This window comes from Miniopterus natalensis, chromosome 8, assembly GCF_054644295.1.
Source record: "Miniopterus natalensis isolate mMinNat1 chromosome 8, mMinNat1.hap1, whole genome shotgun sequence".
NCBI lineage: Eukaryota > Metazoa > Chordata > Mammalia > Chiroptera > Miniopteridae > Miniopterus > Miniopterus natalensis.
Window position 1 is genome coordinate 51,027,167 of NC_142088.1, and position 26,424 is coordinate 51,053,590.

Below are 26,424 nucleotides of genomic sequence, written 5' to 3' on the forward strand. Positions count from 1 at the left end.
ATCATGTGATATTTGTCTTTCGCTGCCTGGCTTATTTCACTTAGCATAATATTCTCCAGGTCCATCCATACTGTTCCAAAGGGTACGAGATTCTTCTTCTTTACCCACGCCATTATGGTCAGTTAATATTTGACAAAGGAGGCAAGAGCATCCAATGGAGTAAGGATAGTCTCTTTAATAAGTGGTGCTGGGAAAATTGGACAGATACATGCAAAAGAATGAAACTAGACCACCAACTTTCACCATACACAAAAATAAACTCAAAATGAATAAAAGACTTAAATGTAAGTCACGAAACCATAAAAATCCTGGAAGAAAACATAGGCAGTAAAGTCACAGACATCCCACATAGTGGACTTTTCACTGATACATCTCCTAGGGCAAGAGAAACAAAGGAAAAAATAAACATCTGGGACTACATCAAACTAAAAAGTTGCTGCACAGCAAAAGGAAACAGCCTCAAAATACAAAGGAACCCCATGGTCTGGGAAAACATATTCGCCAAGGATGTATCTGATAAGGGTTTAATTTCCAAAGTGTACAAAGAACTCATAGCACTCAGCAAGAGAAAGACAAACAACCCAATTTTTCTATTTTAAACTGGTACCTGGTGCAACCTCAAACTAGAGGTGGGGAACCAAGATAAAATCAGGTGACTCAGGTGCAGGAAGTGGATTTATGTCTGAGCACATGTAGTGAAATGATGACCCTGCAGGTTAAATATATCTGGTGAGGTCATCACTTCCTGTCTTACGGGAAAGAGACGCCAGTTAAATGGAAGAATTTGGGATCATTCTCCTTGCGATTTCACCCTAAAACTGCACCTCATTGCTCAGATTCTCATCCAGGTCTTGTCCTTTCACCCCTTCCACTTGGAACCTTGAATTGTTGACCTAAATTTTTGAATGATTTTATTTATCTCTGGTGTGATCAAAATCCCAAAGATATTTTCCGATAAATGGTTACAACTTTACTTACGTAACCCTACAAGCCCAGGCCTCATCCTTCAATGTGTTGGCAAAAGTCTTTAAAATTCATGTCAGGATACTGCACCCAAAATCTCACCTTAGGACTGAATTGTTTTACTATTTAAGGATTATGCTTGGAAGTTCTGGGTTCCTAATAGAGGGATCCTTTAATCATTTCTATTCATGAATAATAATATTAACTGCTAAGAAAATCAATATGGGCTAACAACTTGTGTTTTCAAAAGTAAAGAAAGATACCTTTCTCCCAATATTTTAAAGGAGCAAAACAATTTCAGTAACAAGTAGTGTGAAATAAAGCCTCATTACTTTGCTAGCATATGTTTAATTCACTTATGTCTTCTTAATTAAGTGTTCTCTAAGATTTTATGGTAGTCATAAGCTAACCTAGTATGTCTTAGAACTAATAATGTAGGCATTTCACAAATAATATTGATCTTTTAATTAAATGTTCAAGGTAAATATAGAATATTCATTTTGAGTGCTAATATTTTTTTACTGCATTATTATGAAAGAGTAGCAACCATCAATAACAAGGAGAGATTGCCTTCTGTAATTCACTGCCAAAGAGTACACCAGGCCATTGGACAGTAAGCTCCCGAAAGGCGGGGAATATGTTTCTTTTATCCACTATTGTAGTCCCCATGCCTAGTACTGTGCCTAGTACATAATAGGAATCCAATAATATATGTTGAATGAATGAATGAAATATGTGTAAGTTCGTCCCTGACACCAGTCACCCATTATAGCTCTGTCTGCACATACAGACAAGTCTCAGGTAATAGCTATTACTTAGGGCAGTGGCTTTCCAGCTCTGATCTAGGAAACCTTGGTGCTCTGTGGAGATACTGATGGGTTCTGCAAACAATGAATTACTTTCTGAGGATATTTTCAGCGTCCTTAATTACAATGCAATGTAGCTTAAGCAAAATATATATATATTATTGGCTCAGGAATTACCAACAAAGGTAGAAAAAATGAAGCCAGGGAAAGGGCAAGATTCAGTGTAGGCCTCAGCACGTCAGCTTCATACATGCTCACTGCAGGCCTGCTGTCTTTTAGTGGGAAACATGGTTCATGACAGCTGTTAAGCATTATATCTTAGACCTTTAGTCACTGAATAAAGACTGCCTTGAAGCTTTCTTTGGCCGTAAGTTAAAAATCTTGGAGAAGGAATTTTGTTTATAAAAGAGTTTGGCTATTGAAAACTGGCATGGCTCAGTGGTTGAGCGTCGACCCATGAACCAGGAGGTCACTGTTCGATTCCTGGTCAGGGCAGATGCTCAGGCATCGGGCCTGATCCCCAGTAGGGGGCATGCAGGAGGCAACTGATCAAAAACAAGCTTTCATCATTGATGTTTCTCTCTCTCCCTCTCCCTTCTTCTCTCTGAAATCAGTAAAAACATATTTTAAAAAAAGAAAAGAAAGAAAAGGGTTTGAAACATTTTCACCCTAGGCAATTTATTTTCAATCCCACCATTCTTTTTTTTTTACCATCCTGGTTGTGTCCCTATCTGCTTTTCTCAGCATCATTTCCCTCATTCTGATCTTGGATCTCCCAGCCCTAGTCTTCCCCTATTCTTAATCTACTCCTAGCATATCCGACCCTTAGATTTTCTGTTCCTTGTGCTTGATATATGCCTTTTATTCCTTCTATCCTCTTGTCTTGACGGAAGACCCTCCACCCAGGGAGCCCCCTTCCAGCTTTCTGTCTGGGAAGAATTGAGTCATACAATGTACAAGTTTCAAGATTACATAAACCATGGCTGTATTAAATGTTCCTGTGCTTTTAAAAGATTTTCACTTAAGGACAAAAGGCAGTTATTTTATATCTACTGTAGCCCCAAGCAGCTTGTAAATAGAGTAGAACTTCTTAAAATAACTTCTTTTGAAAAGTGGGACACCTTCAATGATCAGACAACTAGAGTTTTCTCTGAAACAAATACTAAGAAATGACCTTGATTAGTAAAAAGGTGCATATACATTGAAGCTTGAGAATAATCGATAGTCTTTTCTTTCTCTTTCTGGAGAGTAATTAAGGCTCCTTCTTCACTAGCCACAGCAGAGCCTACCTGAGCCAGGTTTGACAATGACATATTTGACTATGAGCAAAGGACATGCCAGCCCATTTTCAGAGCTGGACATTTCATCTTCACTATTCTACTTAAATTTTTGTGCTGAATTTACAAAATGTAAAAAACTTGTCCTGAAAGTACATTTTAAATATTGAGAAAATAATGACTAATAAGTTAGAGAGCAAGATTGATCTAAATAGATAAGGTAGTGGTCCTACAGAGCATTCTTCACTTAGTTTTATGGTGAAAATATTTTAAAATGAGGAAAAATGAAGTTTTTCTTTAATAAGTTTATGAAATCGTGGATAATTGCTTTTGAAAGAGTAATGATCTAGCCCTTAAGAGAACGTAGTTTGAAAATTGAAGTTGATCTAGGATTAGCTCAATTAATTTTATCATAAACTTCTCATGTTCTACAATTGATTAGCATAAATTCTATCATAAATAAACCTTTCTTTTCTGTTCGAGGTTATTTTTATTTAGAATAATTTAGAAAGAAAACCTGCCTATTTAAACTAAAATCAAATTAATTAAAGAATGATTTAATCTTTGTTATATATTACCTCAAGTTGTAGACAGAATGAAAAAAATATTATAACACAATAAGAAGTTATTCTCACACTGGAGATCACCAACATTTGGTAGGAGATTTATAAGTTCTCTCTGAGAATTATAATACTTTATAATTATGTTTCAATTTCAAATACAATCTTTAAGGAAGCATATAAATATATAGTCTTAAATCCATTCATACAATTTTAGTACCTATTTTTGTGCACATAGATTTATGATGACAATGTGAAGTGATCACCTAAATGACAGAGCATACATTTTAATATATTGTTTTTCAAATCACAGTTTAAAAGTCACAGAGTTTATGGACACATTTTCAGACATCTGTGAATACCCTTGTGATAACATTAATAACCAATATTTTTAATAATATTGTTTTATATATTATCTGCAGAATTCTCATTATTCTAGGAAGTACCACTGTTATCCTCATTTTATAGATGGGAAAACTGAGGCACAATGAAGTTAAGGAACTTGCCAAGAGCCTCAGAACAGAGTTGGGTTTTGAATCTAACATTCTTGTTCCAAAGCTTATGCTTTTGAATATTATGATATTTTCCCTTCTTGGTATGGGTACTGTTCCCTTCATTTGTCATTGGATACCCATACTCATGGTCATTAAAAGTTAATTACACTCATTAATTTAAAGAATATAGATTTCAATTTCTTAGAATAAAAAGACTTGCCTCACATCCTTTTATGACCTCTCTCTCTGCCTTTCACAGCCCTCCAAATAACCATTGATTTACTTTCCATTTCTATAGATAACTGCATTTTCTAGAATTTATATGATTAGAATCATTAAATGTTTACTCTTTTTGTTTACTCTAAATGTTGCGTAATTAATTTGATATTCATCAATGATATAAGTAGCTCAACTTTCTTTTTACTACCTTTGAGTATATCACTTATTAGTTTATCCATTCATCTGTTTATGGACATTTGGGTTATCCCCAGTTTTTTGACTATTGTAAATGAGGCTGTACAAACATGAAGGTTGACTGGTCCTTAATCTTAAGAGCATGACTGCTTATAGAAGAAATTAATTTATATATCAAATATTTTTAGAGTTGTCAATAGAAAACTGTTAAATCATAATAATAACAATGTTTCCTCGACCCAATTTCCTTTTCTTTCTCTTGCCTTCCTGATCAATCAGTCCTAAAGCCTTTAGATGAGCAGAACAAGGCTGATTTCTACACTGGAATGGAGAGGGAACCACAGTGGCCCAGAGCATGGTATTGGAGCCCCAAAGTGGGGGAGAGGGGATTCATTTGGGAGGGTTGACCCGTGTTAGTGTCAGAGACCAGCCAGGATAAGTAATATATACATATGTAAGGGACAGCCTGTGGTGGGTGTCAGAACTCAAGTGAAGTGGGGTGGGGAGCACCTCTGAGTGGGGATAACCCAATACAGTGCATCAGAGCCCAAGCAGGGTGAGAAGAGCGTGAATATATATGGAAGGGAAGCCTGACATGAGGTTTTGAAACTCAACTGGAGGGGAAGGCACATCCATGAGGTAGGGTAGAGGACATATGTTGGAGCTTATATGGTGGTGGTGGGGGGGCACCTGCTGTGGGTTGTTGGAACTCATGTGGGGTGAGGAAGATATTTGTGCAGAGGAAGGGAGGCATCAGAAATGGAAGGTTGGTTATATATGGGGAGTTGATCAAATAAAAGATATCAAGGTTAATGGGCTGGATTTCTTACTGTTGGAATAGAAATTATAAGTACACACAAGGAGAAAACAAAAATGAGCTTTATACTGTTGTATTGCAGTTGGAAATATCAGTGTGCATGGTGCTCTATCTACCTACCTATCATCTATCTATCTATCTTTCTATCTATCTATCTATCTATCTATCTATCTATCTATCTATCTATCTATCTATCTATCATCTATCATCTATCTATCATCTATCTGTCTACCTATCATCTATCATCTATCATCTATCTCTCTTTTAAAGAGAAATGGATACAGAAATAAATATAGGGGTGTATGTGTTTGTGTATTTCCTAGCTTTGCCCATAGAGAGGGTCAAGGAGTAGTGACATCCCAATAGCCATGAGCACATTCAGTGTTTAGATATGGACTTGTAAATGCTATCCTCCAAGCAGCCAGAGCTCCTTGGAAAAATAGCTGATTTCAGGACTGTGACAAGCAAAGCACAAGATGACACAGGGAAAATATGTTATTCTAGAAGTCAGTGAAGTGCTCAGAGAATAATTTCAAAAGGACACAGCGTTCCTCGACCATATATGTAGTTTTGTATTTCTTTTTTCCCCCTGCAAGGGCACTGGTTGTATATCTTGGATATAACAATGGGTTTGAATTGATTACCAGAAATAAATTGGCAAAAGCTAGAATAGGAGCGGGGCAGATTGTTAGTTAGAGATGAATGCAAATTAAAGGTAAATGAAGGTTAAAGCACATTGAATATCCTGAGAATATGAGGGAAAGCAGACTCAGTGGGAAGGAGTCTGGGAAGGATGGAACAAGTGGGGAGAGTCCCTGAAGAAGAAATGCACAGCTGGTGACTTCAGAGTCCTGGGCATTGACTTTTATCAATTGCATTAGAGAATAGCAAGAGATAGAAGAAACTATACTGGGTGTTTGGATCTATTGAAAGATGCTAGTTCCAAAGATTGTGGAGTTTAGAGTATTTCTCTTTTGGCTGAGAGAGCAATGGACAAAATGGTTTCAGCCTGAACTGTGGTGCTATCTGGATCTCCCAGTTGAAAGTGCATCTGTTTGCCCTAGCCGGTTTTCTCAGTGGTGAGAGCACCGGCCCGTGGGCTTAAGTATCCTGGGTTTGATTCCAGCCAAGGGCACGTGCCTTGGTTTCAGGCTTGGTCCTCAGCCCCAGTCTGGGTGTGTGCAGGAGGCAACCAAGTGTGTCTCTCTCATGTAGATGTTTCTCTCTCCCTCCCTTCCACTCTCTCTGAAAAGCAATGGAAAAATTATCCTTGGGTGAGGATTTAAAAAAAAAAGTGCATCTGTCAACTTGAAAGTTAGTCTTGGACTCTGGAGCTGAAAAAACCTTGGGAGAGAAAAATTAATCTGCATGCATTGTAATCACATTGCATATGGCTAATTTGTCATAAGGAAGCAGTGATGTGCACTGCAGGAAGCGCTAAACTAGGCTAATCATTAGCATTTCAAGTATTTATTATTATAAACATACTATAACTAATATCTTCTTTCACATATCTTTGTGTATGCCTCTGATTATGTCTTTAGGATGAATTCCTAGAAGTGGAAATACTGGTTTTTCAATACACATTGCCAAACTGGTCACCAGAAGCTTCTAGCAACTTATGTTTCTTTGATGGCATGTTAATGTGTCATTTTGCTACACCCCTGTCATTACCGTGTCCTCACTAATTTTAGAATTTTTGTTGAGTTTGTCACATAACCAGTAATAATAATAGCTAATGCATGTATAGTGCTTATAATGTTCCAGGCACTGTTCTAGCACTTTATATATGTAGTCGGCAGAATTCTAAGATGGCCCTAGACTCCCTGCCTTCTAGTGTACTTGCTTTGTATAATCCCCATGAATGGTGTGAATATGAGGGGACATTACTCCTGTGATTATGTCATTTTATATGGCAAAGAGGATTTTGCACAGGTAGTTAAGGTTCCAAATCAGTTAACTGTATTATAGGGAGATTATCTAATAAACATTATCTTATCACATGAGCCCTTTAAATCTGGGTTTAGAGGTCAGAGACGAAGTCAAAGAAATTAAAGGCCTGAGAGGGATTTAACATGAGAATGATTATCCTTTGAAAATGGAGGGAGCCACATGCAAGGAATGCAAGCAACCTTTAATTGCTGAGAGTGGCCTATGGCTGACAAGCAAGGAAACGGGACCTCAGTCCTAAAGCTGCAAGTAACTGAATTTAGCCAACAAGAATTAGCTTGCAAGTGGATTTTCCCCAGAGCCTCTGTAGAAAAATTCAGCTTTGTTGATTTTAGCCTTGTTAGAACTGTTAATAGTGATGTTGGTCCTCGGTTCTTGAGTTTGGAAAAGAGAGGATTCAGAACCAAGAACTCTAGATCAAAAAGAAGTTTATTTAGCATGCAAGAGAAGATTCAAGCAGGCTGCTCAGAGAGCTGTTGTGGCCTTTCAGAAAGAAAGTTACAGAGGCAGAAGAAGTGAGCCAGCTGGCTGCATAGACTTAGTAAAAAGTTACAGAAGCAAAAGAAGGACCCATGCACACAGGGTCAGGGTGTTCGACCTGCTGGACAAGCTGCCACTGCCCACTGCTCCCTTGGTTGGAAGCCTCATGGGGACCCTTAGAGCTTAAGAGAAAGAAAGCAAAGATACATTCCTGAAGAAAGTAGACTCAGTTGGCTCTAGAGAGAGCTCATACACCGGGTCTTTTGTCTTAAGAATTTTTATGTTTGTTAAAATCTGTTTTTTAAAGGTGGGAATTTTGGGGGAGACCTCAGGACAATCTCAAGAGAATATTCATGAACTTTCCAGGTGTGTTCTTTTATATGCTGATTAATCAAAATGATTGTATAGGGTCAGGGTTGTGGTCTCTACTGATTAGCTGGTAAGGGGTCACTGGTCACTGCATCTGGTCCTGATATCAGCCATGGCATCACTTTGTCTGATTTTGCTGCTATTCTGGGCCTGGAGCTGAAGCATAACTAAAGCCTAGATATTATCTCTAGTTAAACTCTCTCTCTGTTCCTAAGATTATTTGATTCTGATCAGAACCTCATTGTCCTGGGGGCTTAATCCTTAAGGGAGTGGTCCTGCAAGGGAGAAGGAGGCAGGTGGGTCAGGGTGCTGGGTGGGGCCCATTTGAATCAGCTAGCTGTCTCAGTTTCTTCATTCCTCTTGCTAAGGAATTTTCCTAGCGTTTTACTATCCTGCTTCAATAACCTGAGCAAAAAACCCAGTGGTGCCTTACTAGACTTCTAACATGCAGAACTGTGAGTTAATAAATGGGCGTTGTTGTTGTTGTTTTAAATGTAGGACTCAGAAGACAGCTTGAAGAGGTTTCCATGAGCCAAACTGGGCATAATTTGAGCTTCAAAATAAATATAGTAACAGAGTGTAACCCATTGGATAAAATGAATCTATACAGATATACAAATTAAGTGTTTAATAAGAAATGGAATACATACAGCATTTCAAAGAAACTGCAAAATATTTATTAATTACAAGGGGAAAAAAGAGTAACTCTATAGTGGAGAAATTTGACAGATGCTGCCTTAATTGTTTAAAGTATCATCAGTAATGGACAAATAAAAATCAGGTTAAGGTACCACGAGAACACAAATCACTTCTGTGATATTCCTGCCAAAGATGCATAACCTGAGTCTAATCATGAAGAAACATCAAATAAACCAAGTTGAGGACCATGCCACAAAATAACTGGTCTATAATTTTCAAAAGTATCAAGATCATGAAAGTCAAAGACTGAGTAGCAATTTCAGACTGAAGGAGACTGAAGAGACATGACAACGAAATGCAAAGCTTGATTCTGAACTGGAGAGTTTTGCTATAAGAGACTTTATTGGAACAACTGGGAAAGCTGGAACGGGGTCTGAGGATAAGTTGATAATAATGTTATCAAGGTTGATCTCTTCTTGATAGTTATCTTGTATGCTGGAGAATGTCCCTCAGGTGTTCAGCAATGATGGGGAATTAGGATGGCAACTTCCTCTGAAATGGAACCTTCCTTCAGAAAAATAAATTTCTACTGTACTTGCAACTTTCCTGTAAATCTGTTATTGTTTCAAATTTAAAAAATTATTTTAAATATTGTTTAAAACAAAACTTTTTTTCTTCAAATCTTCTGTACATCTATAAAATTCCGAGAAAAAAAGAAGAAAGTAAAAATCGTTCTGTTCACCTTACTACTGTAGCATTGTGGTGTATAGCTTTATAATCATTGATTAAATATTCGTGTATACACTTTTATATATACACACTTATAAAGTTAAGAAGTATTCCTTGTTTGGTATGATACATTATGCTTTTTATATTTATATATAGCCTACCTGTCATTAAACAGTATTCTACAATATTAATTTTTATGGTAAGTTTTTTATATGTAAAACACATTGTGTTATCATCTGAAATGTTCAGATTTGGTTTTAAAATAAGTGAGTGTCTCTCATCAAGTTCATCAACTGTGTCAAATTAACCTTAGCTAGTAATTGTTTAAGTCTTGATATTTATTACCTATTATAATTATTTCATTTATTCAAAATGTACTAGTGCTACCGTGTTTCAAGCACTGCCATTTAGCAGGATTTTATAGTCTTTGTTGTTAAAGTGGTGGATTGCTATTTTGTATTAAAAAATTTTAAACCACACCTTTTAAAAGAAAATTTCTTCTATCATAGTTGATCCTTTGTGGAAAAACTATTTAGAGTTTTGAAAACCCACAAATAACATTCTTCTACGTTACCTTTTGGTAGCAAAATTAAGTTTCTGAGGATTTGTTTGTTTCCCCTTTCAGAACCACCTACACATCTTTTTACCTACTCTCTTTCAATGATACTGAAACTGCAAATGAAACTCTATTGGAGTTTTAAAATAAGAAGTTTTGCTAGATGTAATTTTCTCATGCTACCATTGAAGAGCAATGAAAGTAATATTTTCTAGTATTTTATCCTGTGCCTGAATTGATGGGTACTTTTCTAGAAGAATTTTTATACTGCTCTATATGGAGAGGCATCAAGATCTCCTGGGCACTTCAGATAATTTCAGCCTGTATCAGTTGGGAATTTTGTTTGGCTGAGAAGTTACAGAGCCTGATTGCAGAAGCTCAGGGATTTATTTTTCTCATAACAACAAATCCAGAGAGAAGTGGTCCAGGGCTGGTACAGCAGATTCTTGTTTATTTATTTTATTTTATTTTATTTTATTATTTTATTTTATTTTATTTTATTTTATTTTATTTTATTTTATTTTATTTTATTTTATTTTATTTTTTATTTTAGATGGGTGTGGGCAGTGTGCAAAAGAGAGAAAGATCGATTTGCTGTTCCACTTATTTATACAGTTATTGGTCGATTCTTCTATGTGCCCTGACCAGGCATTAAACCTGCAACCTTGGTGTATGGGGGCAACACTCGAACCAACTGAGCTACCAGGCCAGGGCCCAGTACACTCTTGATATCATCCATGCCCCAGGCTCCCTTTGGCTTTCTTCTCCGCAATAGTTAGTGTATATCTTTCACCCTAATACTCACAACATAGTCATAGACAGTCTACCTATGTCTAGTTCACACCCACATTCCAGGCAGGAAGAAAGAAGGAAGGACAGGGAAGAGGGGGCAGTGCCTATATGAAAAAACAAACCTTGTCCCCAAATTCCCAGCAGACCTCTGCTTATATCTCATTGGCCTGAACTGTGTCACATGTCACTGAGAGCCTCAGAGTTATCAAGGAAGGCCAATATTCTCACCCTGAACAAAACTGAATTCTGTTAGGAAGAACATACAAGAGAACAGATACAGCAGCTAGCTGTATCTGCCACAGTTTTACACTTCGGATGATACCATTTCCTCAGCAATAACTGTGAAAAGCACATCAAAAGTCCATTGAGTTGTTGAATCTACGACCTCACTGTGGCCTTGATGTTAACGATTTTCTTTCAATGTACTTATGACTGTTAATCAAAAGAAAAAGTATTCTGTTTTGAATCATTTTGTTAAAGATTTCAGAATAAATGTTTTATACAGGGCACAACAAATTTGTATAAATATTATTTAATTATATTCCAAATTAAAAATAATGTTAACTGGATCTTTTAGGCTGGGCTTCATGAGGTTGCTGCAACTTGGTAGGGGCAGGGTGCTTCAGAGTAGCCCAAGCTTGGCAGGTCCAGAAATGGCTGTGACTGGGTGATCAGGCTCTAGGACTCTCACTAACTGAACCCACTGGATGGTCATTTATAATCTCAAATGTAATTGCATTAATTCTACAATAGATATAATTATTTAGAAATAAGACCTTTTGGACTAAGGTTTATTACTCTTAATTACATACATATACATATATATTCTCTTTGTAAAAATTCAAATATTTCATTATAGATAAAGATAAGATCCCCTTTGAAACTACTTTCTAGTTGCAGTATCCTCTCCAGTTTGCTCTATTTGTGTATGTTTTAGACTTTATTCCTTTGTAGAGTGTGTGTGTGTGTGATACATATATATTGTTTTGTGTCTGTGCATGTTTATGTAATGGTATATCATATGTATCATGGAGCAACCTGCTTTTTCCACTCAGTATATGTTGGAGGAACGACTATATAATGTGTCTATTGTGCAAAGAATGTCCCTTTTACCATTCAGCCCTTGGAGAAGTAAGACGGCATAGATAGCCTTAGATTCCTAATAAATGCAGACATTGCCCAGATTTCTGCCTGGGGTGGTGGTGGTGGTGCTGTGACTGGCAGCTTCATAGCTCTCTGGTCAAGGGGCACCTTCACCTGCAGTCAGCATGAAGTTACGGTCAGTACTGAAACTCACCGAATGAAGTGTGGTTTCATTCCCTTCTCGACACACACATCAGTCCACTGCCCATTTTGTTTGGAGTTTGTTTGTGGTGATCATTTTCATCTCATGCAGGCGAGCCTAGATTTTAAAAGTTGGAGAAGAGGGGGTGAACGCTTCATCTTTGCCTCTAGTACCCCGCCTTCGGGCAGGGCTGTGGTCTGCAATGCAATCGCTCGATGCTTTCTCGGCAGGTATATATTCAGTGTCTAATATACATCAGGCACGATTTTAGGCACTCTGGAGAAAGAGATGCTCGCCTAGGCCTTGCTTCCATGGAGCATACACCCTAGTCGTAGAAGGGAGCAATAAGCAAATAAGCAAACTAATCGATACATAGTATAATGTTGCATTATACATAGTATAATGTTGCTCAGTGGAAAGTGCTATGTAGTAAGACTGAGGAGGTAAAGAGTGATTGATGGCCGAGGGAGAGGGTTACTCCAGATGACACGGCCAGGACTGGCCTCTGCAGAGCCTGAATAAATCTATATCCCTTTGTCTAGTGTATGACAGATGTTCAATAGCCTTTGGAATAAATGAATCACTGCATCTGTAGGGGTATACACAAAGTACAATATTAGTACAGGAGAGGAGAGAAATCATCTCTACCTAGAGTAAAAGAGGCTGCAGTAGGATGCACAAGATGGGGATGACAAGTAAGGAGGCCCTGGCCAGAGAGGCAAGAATAGGGTAAGGCGTTGCAAGCGTAGGTAACTGCGTGCGCAAAGGCAGGGAGGTGGGAAAGAGCACCGTTAGTTTCCTATTGCTCGGGAACAAATGACCACAAACTAGTGGCTTAAACAACGTAAATTTATTATCTCATAATTCTGGAGGTCAGACATCAGAAATAATGCTCACTGGGATAAAGTCAAGGTTTTGGCAGGGCTGCATTTTCTGGAGGCTTTAAGGGAAAATTTATTTCCTTGCCTTTTCCAGCTGCTGAAGGTTGCCTGAATTTTGTGGGTCATGGTTTGATTCCTCCAACTTCAAAGCCTGCAGAGTAGCATCTTTAAATCTTTCTTCTCTCTGATCTCTGCCTCTGTCATCCCGTATCCTCTGACTATGACCCTCCTGCCTTCCTCTTATAAAGACCCTCATGCTTGCATTGGGCCCATCTGGGTAATCCCAGGTAACCTCCGTAGATAACGTCAACTGATTAGCTGATGCAACCTTAATTCTCCTTTGCAATGTAAAACAAAGCCACAGGTTCTGAGGATTAGGGTGTAGACATCTTTGGAGAGCCATTGTTTTCCCTACCACAGGCATTGTGTATTCAGGGATCTGCAAACGGTTTTAAAATGCAGGAGTGTAATATGCATGCGAGATAATGGGTAAGGAAGGTAGCAAATAGGTTTAAAGATCCTCGTCATCTATGCGGAGTGTGAACCTTATCCTAGAAGCACTAGGAAACCATTTGGTAGATCAAAAATATTTCCGTTTTTGAGGCACTTGAGAAAAATATTTATTACTCTTAATTATATAAATATACATATATACATTCTTTTTATAAAAATGCAAAGATTTCATTATACATAAAGTCCCCTTTGAACCTAACCTCCAGTTGCAGTATCCTCTCCAATTTAGTCTATATATCCTTTAGACTGTTTTCCTTTGTAGAGTGTGTGTGAATGTGTACCCTTCTTACTTAACTTGCCATTTGGGGCATGCTTATCCTGAAGACTTTGTCAACCTTCTTCCTAAAGTGTGGCAACCACACTTTTTAGGAAGCCACCTTTGTTGGTGGTGGTGGGAACGGCACTGGGTGTTAGTCCTGTGGGGTCAAACCGGACTTGGGTTCAGCAACCTCCGTGCTTGAGTTCTGGCTAGGAAGAATTCAGAGCCAAGACCCAAACTATACGAGAACACTTATTTGCTAAATCACAGAGGTAGAAAAAGTACTTCCGAGAAGAAATGGGCTTGGGAAATAAGTTATAGAGGCAAAGGAAGGGCCCTTGGAGCTTGGGAGTGAGGAAGCTAATGCCTGGGGTTGGGGGTAGGGTGAGAGAAAGGAAGGTAAAGGGGGAAGGGGGAAGGGAGGAAGGGGAAAGGGGGAAGGGGGAAGGGAGAAGTTCAGCTCTGGGAGGGAGAGCGCACTGGGTCCTTTGTCATAAAGGTTTTAAGGGAGGAGATTTTAGGGGAGATCCCAGGGGAAGATCTTATAACATTCAGCAGCTTTCCAGGTGTGTCCCTTCAAGGTTGTGGTCTCCACTGATTGCTTGGTGGGTGCCTCAAGATGTTATCTTTAACTCTACCAAAACTGTTTCTGTGGTCAACAAGCCTGAGGCCTTTGTTCTTAAGACAGTTTGATGTTGACCAGAAGCTGATGTCCTAAGGGCCTAATGATTAAGTGAGGAGGGAGAAAACAAACACAAGGGAGAAAGAGTCATGTTCAAGAAATAGTGTTTCCGTTCAGTTACAATACAACTGGGGCTTTAGGGCTAAATATGGCTGGAAATTGTAATTTTTATCTTACAGTTTTCTATGCAGTTTGGTTCCATTAATTTTTCCAGGACAATCATTTTACCTTCTGCTAACTATAATGCATAATATCTCATAATGAAAATTATGTGTGCTATTCTGCTTAAAATCTAAAAGAGAATTCTGCATTTGGAAAAATACTGCTTAAGTTAGACTTTGGCTATAATATTTGAACTAACATTTAAAATGTCTTGATATTTTTTCATATGAAAAAGTTATAATTTTGATGCTACATCCAAACTATTTCTACAGATTGTATTGTTCTCACACTGTTGGCCTGGGAGAATCCCTATCAGCTTTGAAAACATCCTTAGAGGGTGATTGGCTAATCTATATATCTACACAGTTAAGCAGTTTAGAGGTAACAAACTAACCACATGTTATACAATTTTAAGCCTAAGTACAACTGACCTTTTCTTCCTCAGTGTATTAAAAGAGATTTTCTTAGGAAAGAGAAGAATGCAGATTTTAATACTGTAAAAAGATTACCCCGTTATATAAATGATCTCTTTGCAATTTTTCCCCCCTCATCTCTATCGAAGTCCTGATCGCTTATCTACTCCAAAGAGACTAGTTGAGGTCATGTACTTTTTTAAAGTTTAGATTCTCTAGTAAATTTGTAAAAAGTAACTTTATATTAAAATGTGTTTTTCAACCCTCTAGCTACTACAAAGCTATCATTAAATTAGGAATCAAATGTTCTTTCGACACTATGAGAAATTTCTCATAAAAATATATTATTTTAAAATATTTTCAGTAATTGAGTATATGTAAAGGCTTAACATTTTAATAACACTCATAAGCATTTCTAAAGTGTCACACAATGTGAACATGGAATAATTTCTGAAACTAAGTGCTCTTAAATTATTTAGCATGGAAAATTCTGTTCAAGTAGCCATTACTCAGCCAAAAGCATTTAAACTACAGGCTGAAGTAGCCACTTTGAATTTCTCACTAGTAAGCATAAAATTGAAATGACCTAGATGACATACACTTATTAGGGAAACAGAATGTTTTAATACAGTTTCACATCCCTTATGTGTAGTATGTGGCGCCAGATGTATTTTGAATTTTTCAGATGTTTAGAAATGTAGCTGTTTTGCCATATACCCTATCTCATAAAGTTCTATGGTCATAATTAACATTTGAATTATGTAGAAATGGTGAGAAACATTGTGTGGGCTTCATAATTTTCCTCTGAAAACCAGGAAAAAGAAATTAAACAGAATTAGACTTAGGGTAACCAAAAGGGAACTTGCAAGACCCCATTTTGTTTCAGAGCCTCAATCTTGCAATCTAAATCCCAAGAAAAATGAGTCCTAAATATAAAGAGGTTAGGCTTCCCATTGAGGAAAGACTAAAACTAATCAATCAGAGTACTAGTGTGGTCTCTCCTGGATGGAGATGACAAAATTGGGTAGTTAAATTATGGGTGGGAAAATGAAATGAAAACAAGAGGTGAATTGCTGTAGGCCAGACCTCACGAGCTGAATGCTGAGAGCAGCATAAATTTGTTTTGGAGACTTGCTTTATTTGTCTAGTACTTGTGTTTTGTAAAAGAAAAAAATTTTTTTGATTATCAAAAAATTTTTTTGATTAGGTATGAAATGCTCTTTCATTTTCCATGTTTTCTGCCACTCCCTGTGGTTGTATACCTTGTCACTTCCCTCATTTAACTTACCTGATGGCCCCTGAGGACATTTAAATTTGCCATTCTTGTCTGTAGGTTGTGTTATCAAAGCAAAATTTTAAAAATTGAAAGGTTGTTGTTGGTAGAGGGAAGCTATAGTATGGACTTAGGAATTGTTATTTCAGTTCTTCGAGGGACTAGAGGCCATCCAGCTACCACTGGCTACTTTTTCCTCAAATGATATTGAGCATTTACTATTGTGTGCTAGGCACTGGGGATATAATCAGAAATAAGGCAAACATGGGCCACATGTCTTTGGAGAGAGATAGTAAACATGCAAATGTGAAGACTAATACACATTATTATGAGAATAAAAGAATAGGATGAGAGAGAAATATGGGTCCTCCCTTTTTAGGTGGAGGAGTCTCTTTAGGTCTCTCTGAGGTGGTGACATGTTGCTCACACTGAAGGCTGAGTAAGAACCAGCCAGGTAAAAGAAGAAGGAAATGTATTTAAGGCAGAGGGGACAGCAAGTGGGAAGGCCCTGAGGCAGAATGAACTTAGTATAGTTGAGAAATAGAAAGACCAACGTGGTTGGAATGTATGAATGAGATAAGGGTGGCGAGATGACTAAGGGCAAGGTTATGAAGGGCCTTATCGGCCATTTAAAGACGTTTGGATACTAGTCTAAAGGGTAAGGAGAAACCATTGAAGCAAGACCAGATTAGAATGTTAAGTGGTTACTTGGGCTGCTGTGTGGAGAATGGGCTGTAAGGCACAAAGTGAAACTGCTGCTGCCATCCTGGCTGGAGGTGATGGTGGCTTGAGGTAGTGTAGGTGAACAGATCAGATGTGCAACACCTTCCAAAAGGAAGAAGAATCTTAATGGATAGGATGTGGGTGTGAGTAGAAATGAGACTATAGGGCAAATTGTCAGTGTTACTAAAGGCTTAAAAAAAGAATTCCTTGACCAGAGACTCTATAGAAATTACACACTGGAGTTTATCCCTACATCCCTAAAGTTGGTGGGTGATCACCATGATTCTTGGTAATGTGGCAGAGTTTCCAAAATTCATGGACTTGTGCTACTTTTCTTTCCATCTAAGAAGACTTAGGTTACTGCAAAGGCCACTAGACATGGGAAGTTCTGATTCTGAACTCAGGTTTGGCTGCCTGCTGCTGCGAAAGACAGGTGGTGGTGTAAGGAAAGATGGTTTATTCAAGCGCTGGCAGCCTGAGAGGATGGCGAACTCCCATCCCAAAGACCATCTTAACATCTCAGTTCAGGCAGGGATTTTTATTAGGAGGGAGATGGAAAACAGAACAAAGAAATCATGGGGAGGAGGTTGAAAGTTCTCTTTGTGTAAGTCAGCACAGTCCATTCCAGTGATTATCTCAAAACTGGTCAAGCACATGTCCGGTTTTTATGGTTGAGAGAAGCAAGTCCCCTGGAGCCAGAATGTCGGGTTGCTGGAGTCAACTTCCTCCCTTGAAACTAGTTCCTGGAACTCTTTACGCAAATATGCTGCTTGTTCACGGGTTACATATTAGTTAACAACTCATCTTTAACAAAAATACTTTTAAGAGAAACAATATTAAAAGTATAGAGAGGTGGGTTACAGTGCAACCTAGTGGATATGGAACAAAAATTTGTGAGAAATGAGTAGTGTTATTTAAAGAACCACTTGACTAGCCTGATGCCCTAGAGGTGCTCAGTTAAGTTTAGTGGGTTCTCAGGAAGGAGATGCTGAGGCAGAATTTGGGGTGCTAGATATTTAATCACAAAATATTTGTCAGTCACTGGTACAATCCAAGAGAGGGGAATTAAGAGGTTAGAGATTGGGGAGACCAAAAACAGGAAAGGCACAAAGGGGAAAATCTAATGGAAGAAAACTAGAAGCAAAGAGAAGAAAATTTTAATAAAGTACAAAGAGTTATGGCACCTAGTCCTGGGCTTTATTTTAAAAATCACTACAATTAATACATCTTTAAAAATGTTTTAAAAATCACATTGTAAAATTTAGTTTTCTCTTGTTTCCTTGACAGATATGGAAAACATGGATAAAAGAGACCGACCATTCATGACAATTCAGAAAAATGATAGCTCAGGTATTCTTTTTTTTACTTCCAAGTTTGTTTTATGATTTATGGTGGGTTATGCATGATATAAAATTGGAATGTTGATTTTAATCATGGAAAGCTCATTTTGGAGGTTAAATGGAAGGTTTCTTTTGTTCCCTTACAGTGGGTGTTTTTAAATTTTTTTTTATTGTTGATAATATTATAGATGTCCCCAACTTTCCCCTCCTTGGCCCCCCTTCACCCAAACTCCATCCCACCCCAGGCTTTCACTACGCTATTTTCTGTGTCCATGGGCTATGCATATATGCATATATGTTCTTTGTTTAATCTCTTCTAGTCCTCCCTGCCACACACATTCCCTCCCTGAGATCTGTCAGTCTGTTCAATGTATCCATGTGCTGCCTGGGTCCATCAGTTTATTGTTTTCATCAGATTCCACATGTAAGTGCGATCATGTGAAATTTGTCTTTCTTTGACTGGCTTATTTTGATTAGTATAATAATCTCCAGGTCCATGGGAGAGGAAGAGAGAGATAGAAACATCGATGATAAGAGAGAATCATCATAGATCTGCTGCCTCCTACATGCCCCCTACTGGGGATCGAGCCAAAACCTGGGCATGTGCCCTGACTGGGAATCGAACCATGACCTCCAGCTTCATGGGTTGACACACAACCACTGAGCCACTCCAGATCGACAAGAGTTACCTCTTTTTTACAGCTGCATAGTATTCCATTTTGTAAATGTACCACAGCTTTTTTATCCACTCATCTACTGATGGGCACTTGGGCTGTTTTAGGATATATTCCCAGAAGTGGTATTGCTGATTCAAGAGGCAGTTCCATTTTTAATTTTTGTAGGAAACTCTATTCTTTTTTCCACAGTGGTTTTACTAGTTTGCATTCCTGCTAGCAATGTACTAGGGTTCCCTTTTCTCCCCATCCTTGCCACCACTTGTTGTTTGTTGATTTATTGATGGCAGCCATTCTGACATGTGTGAGATGATACCTCATTGCAGTTTTAATTTGCATCTCTCTGATGATTAGTGACGAGCATTTTTTCATATGTCTCTTGGCCATCTGTATGTCCTCCTTGGAGAAATGTCTCTTCAGGTCCTTTGCCTGTCTTTTAATTGGATTGTTTTTTTCTTGTTCAGTTTTGTAAGTTCTTTATAAATCTTGGATGTTAACCCCTCATCAGATGTATCATTGGCAAATACAGTGGTACCTCGGTTTTATGCAAGTAATATTTTTTAAGTTCCTATAGATATAGATTCAAATACACTATGAATGTTATATTATTTCTTGTATTTACTTAAAAATAAGACCTGTAGTCAGCATGCTGCTATATTTTGACTTCCAATAACATAGTATTTCTCTGTCATTTTAATTTTTGGATTAAAAACAGATAATCCTGTATTCTGTATGAAAAATGGAATGAGAAGCATTAAGTATAAACCAGTAGACTATCAACAATTGCATGCATTAACTGAAGCAAAAAAATTAGCGGCTGCCTCTACAGAGCTAAAGGTTAGAAGTTGCATGTGTGTGTACTTTCTAGTTTTATAAAATTGAATTGCTAGGAAGTTAAGTATTTAAATGTAAATGTGAAAATAAATAACATTCTAAATGGTTTTTAGACTCTTCTCACTATTAATAATAGTGAATAGCAGCTAACATTTATGGAAACTCTCAGACACTGTGCTATGCGGTTTACATTCATTACTCACTTAATGTTCATAACAACTTATGAGGTCTGAATTCAACTCTATTTTTTACAAAGATTGCTATTTCATTAGCTTTCAAGAATTTCTAACTTAATCTGAAAAATAAAAATTGCGAGTAAATGCCAGCCATGGATTATCATCTGATTTAAGGCTCCTTCTGCAACACTATTCAAATATGCTCCCAGGTGCTTCTGTTCTAGAGTTCCCTTTTTCACCCTGACCTAAGAAAAGGTGAATCCAGACTGGATTTGAAAGGAGTTTATGTGCAAGTGATTGTGCACAGTATTTTAGGACAATGTGTGGTTTAGGATTACTATGCAATATGTTTCCCTCTTGTGTAAAATAATGGAGTACATCATAAATAGCATTGCATTATAAATTGCTTGGTTGCATCAAAAATCTGGTTTGGCAAAGCAGCATATTAAGTAATTCACAAGTTTTCATTTGTATTTAATATTTTTGTGTCACGTTAGTTTTTCATGGCTTTTTATTATTAAGACCTTTTAAAAAGGCAACTGTTATGAATCCCAAGTACAGTTGATACTGTATTCTAAAGGAATTATCATATATCCATGAGTTATATGCTCTCTAACTATGACCACTTAAAAAGTAGAGCATTATTTGTTTGGTTCAGATATAACTTTAAGATAATTTAATGTTATCAGGACATTCGAAGAAATTTTATGGGAAAATCACTTACATAGCTCTCATCCTAATAAAACTATTTTCATATTTCTGACTTCTATTCTGATCCCTTGTGTATATATAACATATACACATACATACATACATAAACATATTCATAAATATTTGATTTTTTCCATGATAAACATAGACATGAAACCCTGTATAGTTTTCCTCCTAACATTTGATAATATTTAATTATTTTATGATATTTAATTACTTAAGTAAATAAATATTTATCATGTGTCTCAAAGATACAATGGTGAACACAACATAGCTCCTATTTCATGAAATGTACTATTTTCAGGAGAAGGAAAAGAGGGAGAGGGAATAAAGTTATATTAAGTATAAACTCCAATAAAAACATACTGTCTGATGTACAATAATAGGACTTGATTCTCATTGCGGGGGAAAGCTTTTCTGAGGAACTGACATTGGAATTGGGATATTAAGGCTAACAAAAATGAATTGAGCAAAGACAGAATTGATGAGTACTCCAAATAGAAAAAGATGCATGCCTTATCACATTTCCTTTTTGCGGATATTTGGATCATATCCAGTTTTATGATATTGGAAATTATGCTTCAGTAAATGTCTCCATGCATGGACACCTTTTTAGAATCCTCTACCCCAAAGGATAAATTCCTATGATTGGAATGTGTGAGCAAAAAAAGTATGAATGTTTTTTAGCTCTTTCCCAAAGTATTGTTCTAATAAAGATGTTGCCGCAAACATTTTCTCTATACCATTGTCGGTATTGGAATATGTCCATACATATACATATACGTATTTCTAATATTATCAATATATTTATTTTGTCCATCTTTTCATCCGTCCGTCCGTCCATCCGTCCGTCCATCCGTCTGTCTAGCCATTCATTCATCATGCACCAAAAAATAACATTTAGGCTGAATGTGGAATGTTTGGGTGTTAAAATCAGTATTTGAACAAAGTGAATTTCACTTTGATTATAGAATCACTATTAAAGAATAAAAATATTTAAAATTTTAAGAGTTAATGAGGTTTTTAAAATTCGATATTAAGTGCAGGGGCAATCATTTGTCAGCATGGTCAGCTGCTAGATTACTTTTCTCACTTTTTTTAAAATACAGTTTTCATTTGTTATATCTGGATTAAGGAAGATATATTGGGAATGTGGGTCTATGTGCTTTGTGGAGTCTTCCCTTTTCACTTAATTTAGAGATAGCAAGTTGACATTTTGCTTTTAATTTACTTTTGTTAGATAGGGACAATACCCAACTACAACTTTTTCTTGAAAGACTCAGGGTTTAAATGGAATTAGAGAACTGGAAGTTAAATACAATTCTAAAAGTTTATTTTGTTTAATATTATGAATGCTAATATGCCAAATAGTCTATACTAACTAGAATTATGAATATAATATCATCTCTGTTATTCTTTCTTATATTTGAATTTTTATAAAATATATGTTGACTCAGGAAAACTGTTTTATTCTTCTAAAAATTACATAGTTAACACATTCTTTTTCCCCCCTTTTATTGGGTTTATAGGGATGACACTGGTAAACAAAATTATACAGGTTTCAGGTGCACAATTCTACAACACATCACCTGTACACTGTATTGTGTGTTCACCACCCCAAGTCAAGTTTACATCCATCACCACTTATCCCCCCATATCTTCCTCCACCTTCCTCTCCCATCCCCAGCAAGTATTTGCATTATCAGTCTATTTTCCTAATTAAATGTGCTCATTTTTCTGCACATGAAATTAGCAGCTTTAACAATCATTGTTAATTATCACAGCACTTTACTCTGGCAATATTAAATGTAAACATACTTAAAAGTGAATGATAGAATGTTAACATTTAAAGCACATAAGTAGATTTTTGCTTTAAGTTACATCTAGAATACTTAACTATTTTTAAAAAATCAACAAAAATTATTGTTAATTAACAATAAATTCAGAAGACTCGCCTGAATTGTATTACTGGTATTGTTATACTGATTACATGTGATGGTCACCTGCATAATAATCCCTGTTAGAGATCATGCACAGTTCTAGGATGCCAGACAAGACACTGATGTAACACTGAGTGATCTAGTCTTTCAAAGGCTAGCATTGAACCTGAAGCCAAATAGTAGATTCAGGCTGAAAACTGTGACTAGTTTTTGAGACATTACATGTTAACTGTTCATTCCCATTTTAAGTATAAAAGAAACCTTTATGATTATTTTTATTTGAATTTCTTTGCTTAGAAAGAATGAATATTTATTCTTTCAACTCAAGTATCCATCTACTATTTCTTTTTTATAAATGTTATATTATGGAAAATTGTCAGCATATGTAAAATGAGGGTGAATGTATCATTAATTTCCATGTAACATTGTCCAGCTTCAACTACGATCACCTCCTAGCCGTTGTTTCTTCTACACTCCCACACACAATTTCCCCTCGTGAAAGATTATCTTGAGGCAAATCTCAGACATCATAATACCTAACCATAAATATTTGAGCATGTATCTCTAAAAAATTAGAGGGGGAAAAAACACAAATCCTCCAATAACATTACCATTAAAAATGTTAAAAAATTCTGAATAATTTCAAATATCCAGTCAATGTTAAATTTCCCTGATTTTCTCCATTTTTCTCTTAAAGTTTATTTAAATCAATATCTAAATAAGATTCATATATTACAATTTATTTTTATTTTTTTCTCCTCTCTCCTCTTGTGTTCTTGTAATTTATTTCTTGAAGAAATTTTATTGTTTGTCTTTTATAGTTTCTTACAGTCTGGATTTTGCTGATAACATCCTGGTGGTGTCATTTAACATGGTTTTTCTGTCTCTTATATTTCCAGTAAATTGATATATCTAGAGACGTGATCAGATTCAGGTTCAATTTATTTTGGCAAGAATACTTATTGATGGAATTTTTGTGCTCCAGTCTTTCCCTTACAAATAGTGCTTCAGTGGATGAATAGCTTTGTTCATTTATCTATTCATGCTCTTACTAAGATACTTTTCAGGTATGTTTCTATAAATAAAGGAAAACCCATATGAAATTTTGCTATACATCTCCAAATTCCCTTCAGGAAGGGGAGGAGGAGCATCCTTTTGTATTTCCATTAGCAACTTAAGAGAGAGCATGTTTTCCCATAGCCTCAAAGAGCGTTTTGTTAAACATCTGCATTTTTGCCAACCTGATAGATGAGAAATTGCAACTTAGTGTATGTAGTTGTTTTGTCTTTTGATTTATTTAACAATTCTTTATTGAGGGATAACTCACATATAGTAAAGCAAACAAATCTTAAATGTACATCTCAATGAATTTTGACAAATATGTACACACATGTTACCAACACTTAAACAGTCCACTAGTCATTATTGTTTATATCTAAAGATGGAATCATCGGGCCCAAAGGGCTTTTAAAGGCATTTCCAGGTGCCTGTTTAAGTTTTATTATCTTGGAACATCACAATAAAGCACATAAGGAACCCTAGTTTCTGATTCTTTTTTGAATTTATTATTTTGTTATTTTAAATTCATCAGTATTTTGCATAAATCATCGTCCACCTTATATATTGATTTCATATGGCTCATTTCCCAGCAACATGAATTGGAATAACCTAGAAATTTCTATATTGATAAAGATACAACTTTAAAACTTTTTGGTTTTTGAAGACTTCATTTTTCTTCTTCTTCTTCTTTTTTTTTTTTTGGCCTGAGGGTAGAAGTGAAGTCAATGAATGAATTTACCAAAAAAAAAATTAGGATGTTCTGCAAAATATTGGAAGTGTCTAGTGAAAAATAGTAACTTTATTTTGACTTTTATAGTCTACTTAATTGGTTTTTCCCTAGGCCCAAAGGCAGCAGCATTGATTTTTTTAAGCTATAAAAATGTGTCTACATCTCTCACCGATGTGTTTTAATTTTTTTGTACAACATGGACCAAATATGTCAAAGAAACCTAATTTTAAAAGTTGTGTCTGCTGCAACAAACTTTAGAGACTATAGATGACAAATAGTTGGATTGAATTTAGGTGTTCTTAAAGCAAACACTAGAGTGTCAGTTTTTAGAAACACTATGTACTTTTAATTTTTGTAGGTAAAATAAAGATTCTGAATATATTCTGGCAGCGTCCTGTTCTTATTTGAATGTACTTCTAAATTTCATGATTGTAGCACTCTTAAGACCTTCTGAAGAAAAGATTTGACTTTGTGTGTGTTTTAAGTAATGTTTGGGTTACTTTGTTTTCTTATAGGCCTAATTTTGAATCAGTAACCAGAATAGCAGAAAGATAAAGTCAAGGTTAAAGTAATCAGTGAATGACAGCTAGAAATAGCATGCATTAAAAAGTCCTTTTAGGACTTGCCTTCTGAAGTTTTTATATCTTCAGTATTGATCTGTTAAAACTTTCAGGCTACTAAGTATTCTAGTAGCAGAGAAAATATAAAATATGCATATTTCATCAAGTTCCTGATTTGAGTAGCACTTTGTAGATGTTTAAAAGTATTAATATGGAATACACGAGTTCAGCGTACACATGAGTATCAGTCAGAGTCTAACCTGGAAACAGACACCACTGGAGGAGGTTTTTAATGAATAGAGGGGTCTTGAATTCAGGAAATGGTTATCCAGGTGATAGAGGTGAGAAGCCAAACAGGACTATAAAGCAATAGAGGGATTAACACAGCAGGAAGTCATGCCATGCCTAAGTCAAAGGGACATGTGAACCAGTGTCACCCCAATAAATTCAATAAAAAAGCAAGGCTGCACCACATCTCAAGAGTGGAGGTTACCCAGAGATAGTTGGAGCCATAGTAAAACTGTCAAGAAAAGTTGGAGCAAATGGAAAAGATGCATATGCTCCTAGAGACCCCTGTGAGAGTAGAGTGTAGGGGGAGTGATGCTTTGACTTCTCCTTTCCTCCTCCCCTTCAGTCTCCCACTGTCAGTGTCTCCCTTTGGTTTAACCCAACCGAAAGCCAGCTGACAGGAGTGTCTGAGAAACACAGGCTGCCCTGTGATGTGGAGCAGATCAGGGAGATGGCCAAGAATGATCTTAAGACAAACAAACCCAGGCCTGACAGAACATGTCAACAGAAACCCCAAAGTGTTAATTATATGCTACTTTTTTAAAAGTCATGTGTTATTGGGGAAAATTTCAATTTTAAAAATTTGGGTTTTGATGTACATATATATATTTTTTACAATCTCTTTAAGTATCTTCAAATAACTATTAAAAAAATTATTAACAAAGTCATGGAGTTGAAAGTTTAAATTGCATGTTCAAAGTCATACAGCCAGACCTCCTAACAACTTATCAATGACTTTTTCCATCCTATGCTGAAGGATCAGATAAAAACCAATTCATACACCAAGGTTCTGTGTGATTCTGATGTTTATGAGCTTTGTGATCTTGACCAAGTCTTTTAACTTCTCTGAACATCAGTTTCTTCATCCGTAAAATGGGACTAATGATGTTCATGAAGCCTGGCAGGGAAGATATGTCAAAAGGTGAGAAAATATATAGAAAATGTTCTGGGACTGTATGAATTCAGGTGTTATTTATTGTATGTATGGAAAATAGAATCACTTCATCTTTCTTGTCATAAATGCTTTAAAAACAGTTCTTAAATTGGTCAGCATTCCAAACCATTTTCTCTTTCA

General features: G+C 36.5%; 1 protein-coding gene across 1 annotated transcript in view; it reads left to right on the forward strand.

The window, feature by feature from the left end:
- CCDC148 (coiled-coil domain containing 148) overlaps positions 1 to 26,424 on the forward strand; it is a 70,706-nt gene that overhangs the window by 38,890 nt on the left and 5,392 nt on the right. The window contains exons 2-3 of the mRNA XM_087819840.1: positions 18,325 to 18,387; positions 19,767 to 19,888. Of these exons, the coding sequence (XP_087675966.1) occupies positions 18,325 to 18,387; positions 19,767 to 19,888 (185 nt within the window). The remainder of the gene's footprint in view (positions 1 to 18,324; positions 18,388 to 19,766; positions 19,889 to 26,424) is intronic.